Here is a 22,114-nt window from a genome sequence, read left to right on the forward strand (position 1 = left end):
AACTGTTATCATTACCATTACTACCCGTACCACTACTACTACCACCGCCATCACTAAACTGTTATCATTACCATTACCACCCATACCACTACTACTACCACCACCATCACTAAACTGTTATCATTACCATTACTACCCATACCACTACTACTACCACCACCATCACTAAACTGTTATCATTACCATTACCACCCATACCACTACTACTACTACTACTACCATCACTAAACTGTTATCATTACCATTACCACCCATACCACTACTACTACCATCACCATCACTAAACTGTTATCATTACCATTACCACCCATACCACTACTACTACCACCACCATCACTAAACTGTTATCATTACCATTACTACCCATACCACTACTACTACCACCACCATCACTAAACTGTTATCATTACCATTACTACCCATACCACTACTACTACCACCACCATCACTAAACTGTTATCATTACCATTACTACCCATACCACTACTACTACCATCACCATCACTAAACTGTTATCATTACCATTACCACCCATACCACTACTACTACCACCACCATCACTAAACTGTTATCATTACCATTACCACCCATACCACTACTACTACCATCACCATCACTAAACTGTTATCATTACCATTACCACCCATACCACTACTACTACCACCACCATCACTAAACTGTTATCATTACCATTACCACCCATACCACTACTACTACCACCACCATCACTAAACTGTTATCATTACCATTACTACCCATACCACTACTACTACCACCACCATCACTAAACTGCTATCATTACCATTACTACCCATACCACTACTACTACCATCACCATCACTAAACTGTTATCATTACCATTACCACCCATACCACTACTACTACCACCACCATCACTAAACTGTTATCATTACCATTACCACCCATACTACCACCACCATCACTAAACTGTTATCATTACCATTACTACCCGTACCACTACTACTACCACCACCATCACTAAACTGTTATCATTACCATTACCACCCTACTACTACCACCACCATCACTAAACTGTTATCATTACCATTACCACCCATACCACTACTACTACCACCACCATCACTAAACTGTTATCATTACCATTACCACCCATACCACTACTACTACCACCACCATCACTAAACTGTTATCATTACCATTACTACCCATACCACTACTACTACCACCACCATCACTAAACTGTTATCATTACCATTACTACCCATACCACTACTACTACCACCACCATCACTAAACTGTTATCATTACCATTACCACCCATACCACTACTACTACCACCACCATCACTAAACTGTTATCATTACCATTACTACCCATACCACTACTACTACCACCACCATCACTAAACTGTTATCATTACCATTACTACCCATACCACTACTACTACCACCACCATCACTAAACTGGTATCATTACCATTACTACCCATACCACTACTACTACCACCACCATCACTAAACTGTTATCATTACCATTACCACCCATACCACTACTACTACCACCACCATCACTAAACTGTTATCATTACCATTACCACCCATACCACTACTACTACCACCACCATCACTAAACTGTTATCATTACCATTACTACCCATACCACTACTACTACCACCACCATCACTAAACTGTTATCATTACCATTACCACCCATACCACTACTACTACCACCACCATCACTAAACTGTTATCATTACCATTACCACCCATACCACTACTATTTGGAATGATAAACAACAATAATAATAGTAATAACAATAATAGTAATAATAAGTAAGTTACTGCTTACTATGCAGATGTTATTATTCAGTGTCTCTCAGGCTGTGGCAGGCAAATACATATTTGGCTGCAAGAGGAGGCATTGCTCCTTTGCCCATGAGTATTTTAAGTTTTTCTTCTGGGTTTAATATGTTCAAATTGTGAATAAATGTAGTCATTTCTGTGAATAAGGAATCTCTTTGTGAGGAATATTTATCACAGTAAAGGAGAAAGTGCATCTCTGTCTCTACCTCCCCTGTCGTGCAGTGGCCACATACACGCTCCTCTTTGGGTAGCCATGTCTTTTATGTCTGCCGGTTTCTATTGCCAATCGGAGGTCACTCAGCCTGTACTTGGTAAGGATCTGTCTCTGCTTCGTATCTCTGACAGAGTAGAGATAATCAGCCAATTCATATTCTCTGTTTAGGGTCAGATAGCAATTTAGTCGGCTTTGGGATTTTGTTCCGTTTTTCCAATGTTGTAAATATGAGTCCTTTGATTGGTTCATGATTTAGTTTATTTGAATTCTTTCTTTTGAAGCAGTGCTGGTGTCAGCTTGGTTGGTGAGGTCCAACACCAGCTGACTGAGAGGGCTCGTTTCTGGGCTCAGCTCTTGGATTTGAAGTGCTTTAAATTGCAGACTTGAATTTGGACTTGAATTTAGATGTAGCCAAAAATGTTATGATCTTTTCTGTATTTTCGTTATTACTGGAAAGCGGCCCAATTCTTCCCTACTTCCATTAGTTGGTGTATTTCTCTGGACTTGTAGGATTTTCCGACAGAATTCTGCATGTAGGGCTTCAATTGGATGTTTGTCCCACATTTTAAAATCCAGTTTATTGAGTGGCCCCCAAACCTCACTTCCGTAAAGAGCTATTGGTAGGATTACACTGTCAAATATTTTGGTCCATATTCTAATTGGGATGTTGATTTTGAATAATTTCATTTTTATTGCATACAATGCTCTGCGGGCTTTTTCTTTGAGTGTATTCACTATTAAAGTTTCCTGATGCACATATGGTCAGACCAAGGTAGGTGTAATTTTTTGTGTGTTCAATGATGGTGTTGTTCAGAGTGAATTTATATTTGTATTTCTGACATCTGTTTTTTTGGGGGGAAAATCATGATTTAGTTTTTTTGGAAATTTACTGCCAGGGCCCAATTATGGCAATATTGCTCTAGAATATTAATGTTCTGTTGAAGACCTTCTTTGGTTGGTGATAGAAGTACCAAGTCATCAGCATATAGCAGGTATTTCACCTCTGTGTCAAATAGTGTGAGTCCTGGGGCTGGAGAATGGTCCAACATGTGTGCTAATTCATTGATATAAATGTTGAAAAGGTTTGGACACAAACTGCAGCCTTGTCTCACACCTCGACATTGTGAAAATAATTCTGTTCTTTGGTTATTGATTTTTATTGCACATTTGTTTTCTGTGTACATACATTTTATTAAGTCATACACCTTACCACCAAGCCCACTTTGGAGAATTTTGTAGAATAGCCCTTCGTGCCAAATAGAATCAAATGCGTTTTAAAGTCAATGAAGCAAGCAAAGATTTTTCCCTCTTTTTTTTGGTGGACGTGTTTATTAATTAGTGTGTGTAAGGTGTATATATGGTCAGTAGTGCGATGGTTAGGGAGAAAGCCAAAAGTCTCTCTCTCTCTCTCTCTCACACGCACACACACACACACACACACACACACACACACACACACACACACACACACACACACACACACACACACACACACACACACACACACACACACACACACACACACACACACACACACACACACACACACAGCGGTAGTGAAACCCCAGCCATGAGGCAGATGGTGCACGGGCCCCTAGAGACCCCAGGTGCCCATCAGTGTGCCACCAGGGAGGCTGGGGATGAGCATTACCAGCCCAGATTCTGCCACGCCATCACAGATGACGACAAGCTCTATGATCAGACAGGAGTATCTGGAGGTCCTCAGAATAACACAGGGTCATGGCTTCATGTCCACTAGTCTACATGCTAAGCTATTCTTCTTGTTCTATTCCAGCTCGAATAACAGCAGACTATAGTATAGACTAAGAATCCTCGTACTAGACAAGTGGTCGCTAATAATGGGGAATATGTGGCCGTTCTGGCATGGCCAACATTTAGATTTAAGGGTCAATTTTATTTTTACTTCATTCCATTAAACCTTAGCCAATAAACACTGTAATTTTCCTGTAACTGCAGGAGCACATGTCAAAACTAACCATTTTCTAACCAAAGCACATTTGGATCTATCCCTCTCCATTCAATCTCTCCAGCTCCCACTTCCTGTCTTGTTTTTCCTTCCTTCTTTTGGTCCTCCTCTCCTCCTCCCACTCCATTCCATCTCCCCTTCCCTCTCTCTCTGTCTCCAGTAGCAACGCACTATTAATCACAAAACACTAAACACTGTCTGACTGCCATTCACCCAGCCTGCCTTTGTTGCCCATGTTGCCCAGTAAATGCAACTACAGACCTTTTTGTCTGCATAAGTGGACTCTTAGAGATGGCTCCTCCCTTCCCAAGTACCCACAGATTACCCCTGAAAGGCTGGGTTATGGGTAGTGGTGAAGGGAAGAGGGGAGGTGGGGGAGGAGAGGGGAGAGAGGGGAGGAGGGTGACAGAGAAATGATTGGGAGGAGTGATTCACTGCTCAGAGAGATGTGCGCCCCCCTCTCTCCGGCCATCCAGCCATGCCTTCAGCCAGCGCTTAGCAACCAGTGGGTTTGGCTGAACAGAGAGTGAGGGACAGCAGAGAGAGAAAAGAAAGACAGAGAGTAAGAGGGAGAGAGAGCAGACACAGAGAGAGACACACAGACCAATAGAAAGAGGGAGAGAGCGAGAGAGGTAGAGAGAGAGGTAGAGAGAGGTAGAGAGAGAGGTAGAGAAAGGTAGAGAGTGAGGTAGAGAGAGAGGTAGAGAGAGGTAGAGAGAGAGGTAGAGGGAGGTAGAAAGAGGTAGAGAGAGCGAGGTAGAGAGAGGTAGAGGTTGAGAGAGGTAGAAAGAGAGGTAGAAAGAGGTAGAGAGAGGTAGAGAGAGGTAGAGGTAGCGAGAGAGGTAGAGGTATAGAGAGGTAGAGGTAGAGAGCGGTAGAGAGAGAGGTAGCGAGATAGAGAGAGAGAGGTAGAGGGAGGTAGAGAAAGGTAGACAGAGAGAGGTAGAGAGAGAGGTAGAGAGAGGTAGAGAGAGAGGTAGAGGTTGAGAGAGGTAGAGAGGTAGAGAGAGGTAGAGAGAGGTAGAGAGAGAGGTAGAGTGAGAGGTAGAGCGAGAGGTAGAGAGAGGTAGAGAGAGAGGTAGAGGTAGCGAGAGACTGAGAGGGACAGGTAGAGGTATTGAGAGGTAGAGGTAGAGAGAAGTAGAGGTAGAGAGAGAGGTAGAGAGAGAGGAAGCGGTAGAGAGAGGTAGAGAGAGTTAGAGAGAGAGGTAGAGAGAGAGGTAGAGAGAGAGGTAGAGAAAGGTAGAGAGCGAGGTAGAGAGAGAGGTAGAGAGAGAGGTTGAGAGAGAGGTAGAGAGAGGTAGAGAGAGAGAGGTAGAGAGAGAGGTAGAGGTTGGGAGAGGTAGAGAGAGCAGTAGAGAGAGAGAGAGGTAGAGAGAGAGGTAGAGAGAGAGGTAGAGGGAGAGGTAGAGGTATAGCGAGGTAGAGGTAGAGAGAGGTAGAGAGAGGTAGAGGTAGAGAGAGAGGTAGAGAGAGGTAGAGAGAGGTAGAGAGAGAGGTAGAGAGAGAGGTAGAGAGAGGTAGAGAGAGAGATAGAGAGAGAGGTAGAGAGAGGTAGATAGAGAGGTAGAGAGAGGTAGAGAGAGAGGTAGAGAGAGGTAGAGGTAGAGAGAGGAAGAGGTAGAGGTAGAGAGAGAGAGAGGATAGAGAGAGAGGTAGAGAGAGGTAGAGGTAGAGAGAGGTAGAGAGAGGTAGAGAGAGGTAGAAAGAGGTAGAAAGAGGTAGAAAGAGGTAGAGAGAGAGGTAGAGAGAGGAGGTAGAGAGGTAGAGAGAGGAGGTAGAGAGAGAGGTAGAGAGAGAGGTAGAGAGGTAGAGAGGTAGGGAGAGAGGTAGAGAGGTAGAGAGAGAGGTAGACAGGTAGAGAGAAAGATAAATAAGGAGAGAGCAGATATATAGAGAGAGAATCCATGTTCCCGCTATAGAGGGGACTAGACTCCCAGACTCCGTAGGGAGAGTGTGGAGACTGCTAAAAACAGATACAAATAGCCACAGAAACCAAAGACTATCTAAAAAGGACAAAGGAGGAGAGGAAGGAGCAGGGGCCCCAGTGTCAACCCCTGCCTTCAACAAATAAAATCAACATCTTCCATTTTTTTTTTAAAGCTGTACAAAAAACACAAAGCAAACGCTAGTAAGTGTGAATCATTGCTTACAACAAAGCAAGTGTTGACATTACTAATGCAATAGATGACACATTTTGTGATTTCCGCTTCCTCATTCAAAAATGGCTTTAATGGCACAAGGTCAATAGGTTTTTAGCCTTGGTGTGTGTGTGTGTGTGTGTGTGTGTGTGTGTGTGTGTGTGTGTGTGTGTGTGTGTGTGTGTGTGTGTGTGTGTGTGTGTGCGTGTGCGTGTGAGTGTGTGTGCGTGTGTGTGCGTGTGCGTGTGCTGTGTGTGTGTGTGTGTGCGTGCATGCTTGCATGAGGGGTGATGAACACTTCCGTCCAGTAAACATGATTCAGACATTAGGATTGTGAATTGTGACACTGCAAACCTCATTGTTGGTGTGGTGGTCTGCCTATCTCCTCTTTCCATTAGTCACATAATTGATCAAGACCATATCAGGCCTCCTGTCACCTGATTTATGATTTATGGTAGTCATCACATTTACTCTGCAGTTGAGGCTCATTTAATGCTTCTATTAAACTGGCTCCCTTGTAGGCCAATGATTCCCAGGAAGCCTTGTAAAAACATAAAAATTGTGCTGACTTTGCACGCTATATTAGTTGAGGAGGAGGCTTGACTTTTAACAGTGTGGGAGCAATAAATTAAATTGTATAAATTACTTTCACAATTACCAACAGAATCACCATTAAAGATTGATGAAACAACAGTGAGGTAATGAATCGAGTGCCAGTCATGTTTAAAGTCTACTAGTTACTATTCAGCAGGAATACATTATGTATTACGTGTCACTCACTTGGCTTGAGTCCTGGACTGAATTTGAAAGCAATCACATATATTTCCACACCCATCTCTCTCCCCAAGACAAGCACAGTTGCACCTGTGAGCTCAGCTCTGTCAAACAACATGGCAGGTGGAATGTAATGTAATAAACACATAAGCAGATCTAACCATCTCCCTGTCGATACATTCTATTGAGAGAAAAAATCAGAAGTCAATCAGTGAATGAATCGATGATCAACCCACACAGTGTTGAATCAGACACTGGCATTGTAGTGCACACCTTTTTTTTATTTTGTTGTTATCCTATGTTCATTTGCACACCTTTGGGTTACTGTGGGTACAGTTGTCGGTTTCTACTGACCATCAGGTGTCAGAAGGCTAGATACCATCATGCAGAATGTGGCTATGCGCTGATTCTGTTGCCAAGGAGAGAAGTGAGGTGGGTATTTCTTGAATGACTAAGATTCTTTTTTCTCACCAAATATAACCACTTTATATGAAATCATTTTTGGTTTTTATTCGGGTGACTTCAATATGCATTTCGTGCAAGACAGAAGGCAACAATATCTGACATTTTAGTTTGCGTTGACTTCAAAGCCTAAAACCATTTTATAACTCCTTTCAGATAACATTCCAGATTATAGAAAGAACATCCACCAAGTACTCCTCTGATAAACAGTCTACCAAGTCTCCAATGAATTGTAAAATAAAACACATACATAATCTAACTGCCCATGGCATGACCAGCGAAATGAGAAGCCTGTTACATAGTCTATCATATAGTGTATATCAACATTATCCATCGTTAAAACTGGATGGAGTAAAGTAAAAAATAAGGATCCAAATCTGAAGAACCTCTAAATGCAAGAGTTGAACTGTACAATATTTTATAGTGCACCATTAGTTCTCAATATTAAACACAGATAACTCCACGACACAATGAGTTTGATACCATGTGAAATTCCATAAACAACTTACCATCAATTTGCAAGTACAATAATCCACCAACAAGGATGAGCGCTAGCGGACCCATACTTGCATATTAAACATCCACGGATTGTGCGCAAATCCTTGGATTTTGCCGGGAAAATATGTCCAAACAGCAGCAAATGTACTTATTTTAATAGTTCGAGTTTTATATAGGTCCTAGTTACTGACTAAAGCCAGTTATGATGTTCAATAATTTAGAGGATTCATTGTAGCCTGCTCGTTCGAGCCCGGGATCGATTCATGTCCACAGCGGTAAGAACCAAATCAGTCTCTCGCGATCATCTGAAATTCCAGCTGTTTGTCCCACGAGTTAACTTGCAATGGTCATGTCTATTTTTCCAATAAGTACGAAACTATACAATATCATATTACAACCTAAAAGAAAATATAAATTGTGTATTCTGGGTTCAAGAGAAACGCCTCCAATCATGTAGTTGCAGTCTTGGTTTCGGCTCCTTGAGACGCGTCTCATGGACGGACGGACACCTTGTAAATCTTCACCGATGTCTCTCCACCGTTCCTCATCAATACATAGATAGCCAAGTCTAAATGTGTATGCACAAACCCCCAAACCCCATGTACTTCAGTCCATAAGCAAATGTTTACATTTAATTGGGAACCCGCTGCCCAAGATCACATGTGCCTAGCCTGTGCCTAAGCACTGTAAATGTACAGTCAAGTCAGTTGAACAGCCTATTGGTTTCTGTATAGCGCTACCACTAGGAGCCCATGGTCTATGCTCACTCCGCACAGCCTCAGCGCCGACTGACACACATACACCAACCAAGTATCCCGAGGGGGAGGAGAAAGGCAGGGAGGGAGGGAGATAGAGAGAATGGTGGATGTAGGAGCGTAGACGGAGTGCGCTCCAGCGTGCATTGGCCAAAGTCATATTGTTGTAACTGACTATGAAGTTCATACGAAGTAGACCCGTGCCACAGGTATGCTGCTACATACCACTGTAGTAACTTTGAAGCACTAGGGTCATTCTGTCCTTGACCCACCGGAAGTAGCCTAGCTCAGCAGGCTTACATAGCCTATCGTATTCTTTTAGAGGTTAACAGGCTCTTTTTGAGGGAAATTGTGCATAATTTTAGAAATGATTCAAATATAGCCACAATATCTATAATGTTGATGTGAAGGTGGGAAAACATAATTAAAGGCCCAGTGCAGTCAAAAATGTGATTTCCTGTGAGATATATGTTTTCCTGGGTAACATCCCCAGGTGGTAATTTAGTTAATTTAGTTAAGGACAAATTCTTATTTACAATGACAGCCTAGGATCAGATTTTTACCTTATCAGCTCTGGGATTCGATCTAGCAACCTTTCAGGTTACTGGCCCAATGCTCTAACCACTGGGCTACCTGCCGCCTTAATAGACCAGTAGGAAAGAGAGTTCCAAACCTCTCTGCCAATAACAGCTAGTTTTCAACCCCCCCTCCCCCACCACCAGTCATGTAGAAACATTCTTGCTTTAGAAATGTCAAAATGTTTTTGTTTTTGACCATAAAAAAATCACAGCAAGTTACTTAATTGTTACCCAGAAATTATTTGATATCGAGATAAAAACGGCTGCATTTGGACCTTTATTAATAAGTGCTTCCTAAAATATGTAGGCCTAAATTAACAAACATTGCAATTTTTCAGGTAGCTTCATTATACGACCGTGCATAAAACTAAAAGCCTACTTTTCAGTATGAAATATATATATATATATTTTTTTTTTCTGTGCCCAGACATAATTGCATTTCTGTGTTCATAGACAGCATATCGAGGTAGATCTTATAATTCTGTGTGTCATTGATATTTGATGTGGGTGGCCTGAATGTGTCGGACAGTGAGTGGCAGCGCACCAATGATTGCGCCACTAGTCATCTGTTTGCTGTGGCGCGCGGTGCGCACGTACATTAAACATGCATGGCGCAAGAAGATTGTCAAAAGAACAATATATTCAGAGACAAGCACAATTATACATTTGACCTCATGAGCTAATATTGACCGATAATAATTAGATTTGGGATTATTGGTGATGAAAAACTTAGATAAACGACCAAGCAGTCCCTCCATATGGAATGCAGAGGGAGGCTGGGCTGCAGGTATAACCATTCAGCCAGTCTATGGCTCAACACATTATTATATCCTACTGTAGCCTAGTGTAGGCTATAAGAGGGGGCTCAATTCATAAAATATTTTAAACAGAAAAAGTAGATTTGTGGAACATAGCCATCAACTAAAAGGCTAAATTAAAGAAGATTCGAGCCTATGCACGCAGAGCTGTTCAAGCTCGAAGTTTCGGGAATGTTTTAAACTTTATGTTTACAGTGGTATAGCGTGATATAAACATAATTCAATACAATTCCAATGCCGGAACACCTAAAAATTGTACCCCTCGCAAGAACACCTAAAAATTGTACCGCTCGCCGATTTCAACTGCCCCCTTAGTCACTTAATCCTGGCGCCGTGTCTGGCTGTTCTTCATCCCCAGGATACTGGACAGAGACGTACAGGAGACGCACCCGACTGTAAACCTCTCGTACTAGACAGGCTCTTACTGTGTGAGCTCTGGGCTCCCCCTAATGGCAGTAATCATCATGACAACCCACTAACCCTGATTCCAGCATATCAACAGTATTCTGTGGAAAAGGTCTGTGCTATCTGCAATAGGGTGTTGACCAATGAGCAGCATACTGAAGAGGAAGCCTACACTCTGTAAGTAGCCTATCCTATATGAATGTAATTCCCTCTAGGCTATACATGTATTATAAACAAACACTGGTTACAGTTTAGCATACATTTTACTTAGATTTGGTTGAAAATAGGCCTATGACAGGCCTATGGAGCAAACCAACACAGCATTAAGGGGGCTTGACACCGAGTAGTTGGCCTAGCACTAGAAGGCTGGTGGCTGGTGTCTTTGAACCTGTACAGACAACACTCTACAGGGTCTACACTGTGGCAGTGGCTGGTGTCTTTGAACCTGTACAGACAACACTCTCTACACTCTCTACAGGGTCTACACTGTGGCAGTGGGTGGTGTCTTTGAACCTGTACAGACAACACTCTCTACAGGGTCTACACTGTGGCAGTGGGTGGTGTCTTTGAACCTGTACAGACAACACTCTCTACAGGGTCTACACTGTGGCAGTGGCTGGTGTCTTTGAACCTGTACAGACAACACTCTACAGGGTCTACACTGTGGCAGTGGGTGGTGTCTTTGAACCTGTACAGACAACACTCTACACTCTCTACAGGGTCTACACTGTGGCAGTGGGTGGTGTCTTTGAACCTGTACAGACAACACTCTACACTCTCTACAGGGTCTACACTGTGGCAGTGGGTGGTGTCTTTGAACCTGTACAGACAACGCTCTACAGGGTCTACACCGTGGCAGTGGGTGGTCTCTTTGAACCTGTACAGACAACACTCTCTACACTCTCTACAGGGTCTACACTGTGGCAGTGGCTGGTGACTTTGAACCTGTACAGACAACACTCTCTACACTCTCTACAGGGTCTACACTGTGGCAGTGGCTGGTGTCTTTGAACCTGTACAGACAACACTCTCTACAGGGTCTACACTGTGGCAGTGGGTGGTGTCTTTGAACCTGTACAGACAACACTCTCTACAGGGTCTACACTGTGGCAGTGGGTGGTGTCTTTGAACCTGAACAGACAACACTCTACAGGGTCTACACTGTGGCAGTGGGTGGCATCTTTGAACCTGTACAGACAACACTCTACACCTCTACAGGGTCTACACTGTAGCAGTGGCTGGTGTCTTTGAACCTGTACAGACAACACTCTACACCTCTACAGGGTCTACACTGTGGCAGTGGGTGGTGTCTTTGAACCTGTACAGACAACACTCTACACTCTACAGGGTCTACACTGTGGCAGTGAGTGGTGTCTTTAAACCTGTACAGACAACACTCTACACTCTACAGGGTCTACACTGTGGCAGTGAGCTGGTGTCTTTAAACCTGTACAGGCAACACTCTCTAGGGTCTACACTGTGGCAGTGGGTGGTGTCTTTAAACCTGTACAGGCAACACTCTCTAGGGTCTACACTGTGGCAGTGGCTGGTGTCTTTAAACCTGTACAGACAACACTCTCTACTGGGTCTACACTGTGGCAGCCCTCTAGGCTGGAATGCCCCTTTTCAAATTCTACATCAAAGACAAGTATACAACCAAGCTCATCAGAAAATGTAACTTCTATAACCAGTGGCTGAATCACACAGAGCCACACATAGTGTACACACACAGGTTTACAGACCCACACATTCAGCATACTGGGATCCATTTCTATTGGCTTGAATAAAAGCTTTAGCTCTACATGGTCTTTCTCAGCTTTGTTTGTTTGTCAGGCTGCATGTTAGAGCTTGCCCTATAACCGCCTTGCTTGAATCGCAACATGTTGTAAGTTTGCTAGTTCTCTCCCACTGCAGGCAGTGCTGTCAGCAGGCCAGACATAGTGATTTGTCTTCATATTTTAATGTTGGTGAGCTGCATGCAAATGCTCCCTCTTTTCTCAGTGCCTCTACTCCTTCCCTCCTTCCTAAATGTCTATGGAACACACAAACATACATGCACACACACACACACACACACACACACACACACACACACACACACACACACACACACACACACACACACACACACACACACACACACACACCCACACACACACACACACACACACCAGGGTTTCCGTTTGCCGGTAATAGCTGGCTTTTGGACCCCCCAAAAATAGAAAAGCCAATAAATAAAATTGGTGCCAGCCAATTGTCCGGGAGAAGAAGAAAAAATCCCATTGTGAAATAATGTTTATTATCCTCTTCATTGATGGAAATACCAGTCCATGGAAATACATTTGACTGGTCATGCTTATCGGTCTATAGGTTCATTTGCATAATATAGTGGAATTAAATTGTCTATAGGTAATTTGCATAATATAGTGGAATTAAATTGGTACTTCTGTACAATATATTCGTTATGTATCTTATTTAGGCGTACATCATACAGATACAGAGAGTTTGAGCAGAAAATCTGTCAGACAGCGTGAGAGCTGCTGCTACAGCATCTCAAACAGCAAATACATAGGCAATGGAAGGTAGGCTTCATCAGCGCATCACACACCTCTTTGCTATGAGCTGGAGGCAGTATGCATTTTAAAAACACGTACTTAATTGTTTGAAACCTGAATATTTTATTACATATTATAAGGCATGTCTTACCTTGCTTCAATGTAGCCATGCCAAAATCAGATCATATCTGTGGAGGCAATTGTTTTATATCAACTTTCTTTCATTGTCCACTAGCTAAAAGGCACAAGCATAGTCATATTAGCAACCCATGCTAGATGTTGCATATTAGATCTTTATACATTTCCTAATGGAAACCCTGACACACACACACACACACACACACACACACACACACACACACACACACACACACACACACACACACACACACACACACACAGAAAGCGAGAGAAAGAGAGAGCGTGTGCGAGAGAAAGGAAGAAAGAAATAGAGAGAGGGAGAGGGATAAAGAGAGAAAGATAAAGAGAGAGAGACACAGAGAGAGAGAAAGAAATAGAGGGAGAAGTAAAGAGAGAGATAAAGAGAGAGAGAGAGAGAGACACAGCAGTAAAGTGTTGTACCGTATAGGTGAAAGTAGGTCGACAACGAAAGGAAAAGAGTTGGAAAAATGTCTTTATTGATGGAGAAGTAAAGGATATAATTGTCTCCCCCTCTCCATCCCTTTATCCCCCGTCTTCAATCTGCCCACTGTATCTCTGGATCTTTAGCGGAGGCCTACTCCCCAGGGTGCTAAATATCGGACCAAAGTGGATTTATTTTAATTAAAAGCGAGGGGATGTTTACTCAGGGCCAGGCCTGCTATGTGAAAATGAGACATTGAGTCTGAGCACAAAGCCAGGGTCTGATAAGTTATGGGCAGCCTGGTAGGAGCTGATCCAACACCCCTCGAGGAGGAACATCCCGCTTTTTTAATTAAGTTGGCATTGACAAAGGTGCAAACTGACGGGCTTTCGCAAAGTGACAACATTCTTTATGTTCCAGTGGCCACTGAGATCCTGAGCAGCTATTGCATTTGCACACTAACAGAGATTCTGTTTCTAAAGTGTTAACACAATGTTTACTATCTTGAGAGTTGTGACTAAGGACATCTACGTGTTGGTCCATCACAAAACTGACGTTGAAATTATTCACTTGATTCATGCATTTGTTTTTGTTGCACTGCATGTGTTTGCTCTGTTAGCAAACTGACCTTAGAACAGGTCACAAAATGAGAAGTGAATCTGCTAACGCATTTACAAAGAATAAAAGGGGATGGAGGAAATTGCAGTGAGAGCAACATCCAGGTGATTATTATTCAGCATTAGAGAGGAGAACTGACAGTGTGAAAACAGAGGACAACACATTCTAGTGAACCGTGCAGGCAGGCTGCAACACAACACATCCTAATGAACCGTGCAGGCAGGCTGCAACACAACACATCCTAGTGAACCGTGCAGGCAGGCTGCAACACAACACATCCTAGTGAACCATGCAGGCAGGCTGCAACACAACACATCCTAGTGAACCGTGCAGGCAGGCTGCAACACAACACATCCTAGTGAACCGTGCAGGCAGGTTGCAACACAACACATCCTAGTGAACCATGCAGGTAGGCTGCAGCACAACACATCCTAGTGAACTGTGCAGGCAGGCTGCAACACAACACATCCTAGTGAACCCTGCAGGCAGGCTGCAACACAACACATCCTAATGAACCATGCAGGCAGGCTGCAACACAACACATCCTAGTGAACCGTGCAGGCAGGCTGCAACACAACACATCCTAGTGAACCATGCAGGCAGGCTGCAACACAACACATCCTAGTGAACCATGCAGGCAGGCTGCAACACAACACATCCTAGTGAACCATGCAGGTAGGCTGCAACACAACACATCCTAGTGAACCGTGCAGGCAGGCTGCAACACAACACATCCTAGTGAACCATGCAGGTAGGCTGCAACACAACACATCCTAGTGAACCGTGCAGGCAGGTTGCAACACAACACATCCTAGTGAACCATGCAGGTAGGCTGCACCACAACACATCCTAGTGAACTGTGCAGGCAGGCTGCAACACAACACATCCTAGTGAACCGTGCAGGCAGGCTGCAACACAACACATCCTAGTGAACTGTGCAGGCAGGCTGCAACACAACACATCCTAGTGAACCGTGCAGGCAGGCTGCAACACAACACATCCTAGTGAACTGTGCAGGCAGGCTGCAACACAACACATCCTAGTGAACCGTGCAGGTAGGCTGCAACACAACACATCCTAGTGAACTGTGCAGGCAGGCTGCAACACAACACATCCTAGTGAACTGTGCAGGTAGGCTGCAACACAACACATCCTAGTGAACTGTGCAGGCAGGCTGCAACACAACACATCCTAGTGAACCGTGCAGGCAGGCTGCACCACAACACATCCTAGTGAACTGTGCAGGCAGCGCTGCAACACAACACATCCTAGTGAACTGTGCAGGTAGGGTGCAACACAACACATCCTAGTGAACTGTGCAGGCAGGCTGCAACACAACACATCCTAGTGAACTGTGCAGGTAGCGCTGCAACACAACACATCCTAGTGAACTGTGCAGGTAGGCTGCAACACAACACATCCTAGTGAACCGTGCAGGCAGGCTGCAACACAACACATCCTAGTGAACTGTGCAGGCAGGCTGCAACACAACACATCCTAGTGAACCGTGCAGGTAGGCTGCAACACAACACATCCTAGTGAACTGTGCAGGCAGTCTGCAACACAACACATCCTAGTGAACCGTGCAGGTAGGCTGCAACACAACACATCCTAGTGAACCGTGCAGGCAGGCTGCAACACAACACATCCTAGTGAACCGTGCAGGCAGGCTGCAACACAACACATCCTAGTGAACCGTGCAGGTAGGCTGCAACACAACACATCCTAGTGAACTGTGCAGGCAGGCTGCAACACAACACATCCTAGTGAACCGTGCAGGTAGGGTGCAATAAAGAGTAAACAATACTACTCCTCTCCTCTCCTTTCCTCTCCCCTGCACACTGACAGCTGACTGCACACACCTGCCACATGCACAAATTAACCATTTATTTTGACCTAAACAAATCAAGCCTCTATTACTGTCAACTAATTATGTTTATTTAATTCGATCAAACCTAATAATCAATCAAACGCTTCCCTCCATTTGTCTTTAGGCCATCTGGTGACAAAAGGTAGTGTCCTCGGGCCAAGCTGAGGTCCATCATTACAAAGACTGATTGGGATTTCTCATAATGATGGCTTTTGGTCAAGTTGATTCTCAAAGTCCTCTGATAGTTGCTATGACCTCAGCTGGTCGTAAATAACTCTGAAGACTGTCCTTTATTTGATTGCGTGTATTACTTCCACCACCTGATAATACACTGTTTGTTTTGCACTGTATCAGTCTGTTAACTAATCTCTCAGAGTACTCAAGAGCACGGTGTACATTGAGAGAATGGTTCAGGGTTAAATGATGAATCCCCCAGCAGATTCAGAGTGATACACACCCCTTTATTATCACGTCTTGTAATTATTCCTGCTAATGATGGAGGAGATCCGGCGGGCGTGTAAACAGGCTGCTCTCATCTTGTTGTTGTTGTTTTGTAATCAGGGAGGTATGTGTAGTTCAGTAGGGGGCCTGCAGCTGTAGTAGGGTGGTATCTACAGTATGTAAAGTTAAGGACTGTAACGCCCACACACACACACACACACACACACACACACACACACACACACACACACACACACACACACACAAACCAAGGAGGAGGAGAACCACTCTGGAAATCAATCACACTGCATTCTAATTGTATGTAAGCAAGTTGTATATCAAATGCAAACAAATGAATCAAACTCTGACAGCAAAGGAAAATAAATGCAGTGGCTTCAGGGCTGGAGAGAAATGGATAGTTCCCCCTCCAGTGTGGCTAAGAGAAGAAAGGCTTTTTAATTGTGTGTGGGGTCATAGGTTCAGGTAGCAACATCACTCATGGTCAGATCAGTGGTATTCAGCGAGCTCTTGGCTGGACATCGTTAATGGCGGAGGATCCCCTTGCTGGGTCTGGGGCCTGGTGTGTGGATTACAATTAATTACTGCATTGTTGGGTTTAGAACTTGCAAGAAAGACATTTCAGTGTATTTGTCCACGTGACAGTAAAAGGTGAAACTTGATTAGGGGGTGGGGGGTACGGAGGCAGTGGGGGATATGTGTCGAGCTGGGGTGATTAATGTAGATGTCAGCAGCGCTGCCTCCTCCCTTTCTCCCCCTGGCATCTGTAATGACACCTGGAGATGGCAGAATGGTTCTACCTGCAGCCCAGCCTCCCTCAGCAGGGCAGAATTCTTCCCAATGATCCTCCTCTGTCAGCAGTCCTGTCACCCGACCCGGTTCACAGCCTTATAAATGGGCCCAGTCCTGTCACCCGACCCGGTTCACAGCCTGATAAAATGGGCCCAGTCCTGTCACCCGACCCGGTTCACAGCCTTATAAATGGGCCCAGTCCTGTCACCAGACCCGGTTCACAGCCTTATAAATGGGCCCAGTCCTGTCAGCCGACCCGGTTCACAGCCTTATAAATGGGCCCAGTCCTGTCACCCGACCCGGTTCACAGCCTTATAAATGGGCCCAGTCCTGTCACCCGACCCGGTTCACAGCCTTATAAATGGGCCCAGTCCTGTCACCCGACCCAGTTCACAGCCTTATAAATGGGCCCAGTCCAGTCACCCGACCCGGTTCACAGCCTTATAAATGGGCCCAGTCCTGTCACCCGACCCGGTTCACAGCCTTATAAATGGGCCCAGTCCTGTCACAAGTGGATATTAAGCTGCACTCTGCCTTGCCGCACCTCTATCCAGCATGGAAACACACACACACACACACACACACACACACACACACACACACAGATATATACTGTTATACACACACACGCACACAGTAAAATCAAATCAAATTTTATTGGGCACATACACATGTTTAGCAGATGTTATTGCGGGTGTAGCGAAATGGTTGTGTTTCTAGCTCCACAGTGTTTACACACAAACACAGGGTAAAATCATCTCCATATTTTGCAGGCTCAACCAACCCGCCTTTAACATGTCCAAAGGATCTGTCTATATGATTCTCTAGTTTCCTCTCCCTCCATCACTCTGTAACACACATGACTGATGTAACTAAATACAAAATATGTGGAGCAAGTCATGAACCTGTAGACATGATGCATTGTTTGGCAGAGCACTTCACTCAGCAGTGGGCAGGACACATGCTGCTAGAGGGGGCTTGAGACTGAAGGAGAAGGGCTGTCTCTGTAACCACTGTCCAGCTCTGTGATGACTGACTGCTGAGAGAAACATGGCAGTTTCAACAACTATAGACCCTTCCTGCAGCCTGAGACTGTAGCAGGCTCCTGCCAGGCCTCAAGTGGGAGTGTTTTTCCTGTTTGAGGCCATACCGCTTAAATGTGATATGGAGGAGAGAAAAATATAGATTTCTAAGCACCTCGGTTTCTAGGGGACAACATTACACACTTCAACACATCTGTTTTTATCCAGCCCAATAATAAAACAGAGAGAAAGAGAGAGGGATAGAGAGAAAGAGAGACATAAAGAGAGGAGAGAGATAAAGATAGGAGAGAGAGAAAGACATAAAGAGAGGGAGAGAGAGAGAGACATAAAGAGAGAGAGAGAGACAAAGAGAGGGGAGAGAGAGAGAGAGAGAGAGAGAGAGAGAGACATAAAGAGCACAGAGCACAGGTAGGGTCCCAGTCTCTCTGATACTCCCAGAGACACAGGTAGGGTCCCAGTCTCTCTGCTACTCCCAGAGACACAGGTAGGGTCCCAGTCTCTCTGATACTCCCAGAGAGAGGCTGATGGAGGAGGCCTGGTCGGGCCAGATTTGAGCCAGGACGAGAGGGAGAGGGGAGCATTGAGGGGAGAAGACGGACACTTGAGATGAGTGTAGAGAGAAGTTCAGCTCAACAAGGTAGTGGACATGTAATGTATGACCCATGCTCTCTTCCTGTGCTAAAGACATGTTTCAGTGGAGGGAAGAGGACGGAGGATGGAGAGGTGCTATCAACTGTTGTTCCTATCAGGATTACTGTGGTGCTATCAGATGTTGTTCCTATCAGGATTACTGTGGTGCTATCAACTGTTGTTCCTATCAGGATTACTGTGGTGCTATCAACTGTTGTTCCTATCAGGATTACTGTGGTGCTATCAACTGTTGTTCCTATCAGGATTACTGTGGTGCGATCAACTGTTGTTCCTATCAGGATTACTGTGGTGCTATCAACTGTTGTTCCTATCAGGATTACTGTGGTGCTATCACATGTTGTTCCTATCAGGATTACTGTGGTGCTATCAACTGTTGTTCCTATCAGGATTACTGTGGTGCTATCAGATGTTGTTCCTATCAGGATTACTGTGGTGCTATCAACTGTTGTTCCTATCAGGATTACTGTGGTGCTATCAAATACTGTTCCTATCAGGATTACTGTGGTGCTATCAACTGTTGTTCCTATCAGGATTACTGTGGTGCTATCAGATGTTGTTCCTATCAGGATTACTGTGGTGCTATCAACTGTTGTTCCTATCAGGATTACTGTGGTGCTATCAAATACTGTTCCTATCAGGATTACTGTGGTGCTATCACATGTTGTTCCTATCAGGATTATTGTGGTGCTATCAACTGTTGTTCCTATCAGGATTACTGTGGTGCTATCAAATACTGTTCCTATCAGGATTACTGTGGTGCTATCACATGTTGTTCCTATCAGGATTACTGTGGTGCTATCAACTGTTGTTCCTATCAGGATTACTGTGGTGCTATCAACTGTTGTTCCTATCAGGATTACTGTGGTGCTATCACATGTTGTTCCTATCAGGATTACTGTGGTGCTATCAAATGCTGTTCCTATCAGGATTACTGTGGTGCTATCAAATGCTGTTCCTATCAGGATTACTGTGGTGCTATCAACTGTTGTTCCTATCAGGATTACTGTGGTGCTATCAAATGCTGTTCCTATCAGGATTACTGTGGTGCTATCAAATACTGTTCCTATCAGGATTACTGTGGTGCTATCAACTGTTGTTCCTATCAGGATTACTGTGGTGCTATCAAATACTGTTCCTATCAGGATTACTGTGGTGCTATCACATGTTGTTCCTATCAGGATTACTGTGGTGCTATCAGATGTTGTTCCTATCAGGATTACTGTGGTGCTATCAACTGTTGTTCCTATCAGGATTACTGTGGTGCTATCAAATACTGTTCCTATCAGGATTACTGTGTTGCTATCACATGTTGTTCCTATCAGGATTATTGTGGTGCTATCAACTGTTGTTCCTATCAGGATTACTGTGGTGCTATCAAATACTGTTCCTATCAGGATTACTGTGGTGCTATCACATGTTGTTCCTATCAGGATTACTGTGGTGCTATCAACTGTTGTTCCTATCAGGATTACTGTGGTGCTATCAACTGTTGTTCCTATCAGGATTACTGTGGTGCTATCAAATGCTGTTCCTATCAGGATTACTGTGGTGCTATCAAATGCTGTTCCTATCAGGATTACTGTGGTGCTATCAACTGTTGTTCCTATCAGGATTACTGTGGTGCTATCAAATGCTGTTCCTATCAGGATTACTGTGGTACTATCAAATACTGTTCCTATCAGGATTACTGTGGTGCTATCAACTGTTGTTCCTATCAGGATTACTGTGGTGCTATCAACTGTTGTTCCTATCAGGATTACTGTGGTGCTATCAACTGTTGTTCCTATCAGGATTACTGTGGTGCTATCAACTGTTGTTCCTATCAGGATTACTGTGGTGCTATCAAATGTTGTTCCTATCAGGATTACTGTGGTGCTATCAAATGCTGTTCCTATCAGGATTACTGTGGAGCTATCAAATGTTGTTCCTATCAGGATTACTGTGGTGCTATCAAATGCTGTTCCTATCAGGATTACTGTGGTGCTATCAAATGTTGTTCCTATCAGGATTACTGTGGTGCTATCAAATGCTGTTCCTATCAGGATTACTGTGGTGCTATCAAATGTTGTTCCTATCAGGATTACTGTGGTGCTATCAAATGCTGTTCCTATCAGGATTACTGTGGTGCTATCAAATGCTGTTCCTATCAGGATTACTGTGGTGCTATCACATGTTGTTCCTATCAGGATTACTGTGGTGCTATCAACTGTTGTTCCTATCAGGATTACTGTGGTGCTATCAACTGTTGTTCCTATCAGTATTACTGTGGTGCTATCAAATGCTGTTCCTATCAGGATTACTGTGGTGCTATAAACTGTTGTTCCTATCAGGATTACTGTGGTGCTATCAAATGCTGTTCCTATCAGGATTACTGTGGTGCTATCAGATGTTGTTCCTATCAGGATTACTGTGGTGCTATCAACTGTTGTTCCTATCAGGATTACTGTGGTGCTATCAAATACTGTTCCTATCAGGATTACTGTGGTGCTATCAACTGTTGTTCCTATCAGGATTACTGTGGTGCTATAAACTGTTGTTCCTATCAGGATTACTGTGGTGCTATCAAGTGCTGTTCCTATCAGGATTACTGTGGTGCTATCACATGTTGTTCCTATCAGGATTACTGTGGTGCTATCAACTGTTGTTCCTATCAGGATTACTGTGGAGACGTATCCTGGATCCTCTTTCACTTCAAATAACAAATATTTGTGTTCATGTGAAAATTACAGTAGGTATGTGATTTTATGGAGACTAGGAAATGCAACTAACAATATGGAAAACCAAAGCCCTGTATACAACCCACCAATGCGACCTGTACTCTCTCGTTGGCTGGCCTTCGCTTCATACTCGTCGCCAAACCCACTGGCTCCAGGTCATCTACAAGTCTCTGCTAGGTAAAGCCCCGCTTTATGTCAGCTCACTGGTCACCATAGCAGCACCCACCCGTAGCAAGCGCTCCAGCAGGTAAATTTCACTGGTCACCCCCAAAGCCAATTCCTCCTTTGGCCGCCTTTCCTTCCAGTTCTCTGCTGCCAATAACTGGAACGAACTGCAAAATCACTGAAGC

General features: G+C 44.1%; 1 protein-coding gene across 11 annotated transcripts in view; it reads right to left on the reverse strand.

The window, feature by feature from the left end:
* Positions 1-22,114, reverse strand: part of robo2 (roundabout, axon guidance receptor, homolog 2 (Drosophila)) — a 596,024-nt gene that overhangs the window by 375,669 nt on the left and 198,241 nt on the right. Inside the window, exon 1 of one of the 11 annotated variants that reach the window (XM_082966743.1) lies at positions 7,932-8,720. The exons of the other annotated variants lie outside the window; for them this stretch is intronic. Within the exon in view, the coding sequence (XP_082822869.1) occupies positions 7,932-7,986 (55 nt within the window). The 5' untranslated portion in view covers positions 7,987-8,720. Of the gene's footprint in view, positions 1-7,931; positions 8,721-22,114 lie in introns of those variants that run through there. 11 annotated transcript variants of the gene reach the window in all.

Source organism: Salmo salar, chromosome 20 (assembly GCF_965601325.2).
Source record: "Salmo salar chromosome 20, fSalSal1, whole genome shotgun sequence".
In the NCBI taxonomy this organism is placed as follows: Eukaryota; Metazoa; Chordata; class Actinopteri; order Salmoniformes; family Salmonidae; genus Salmo; species Salmo salar.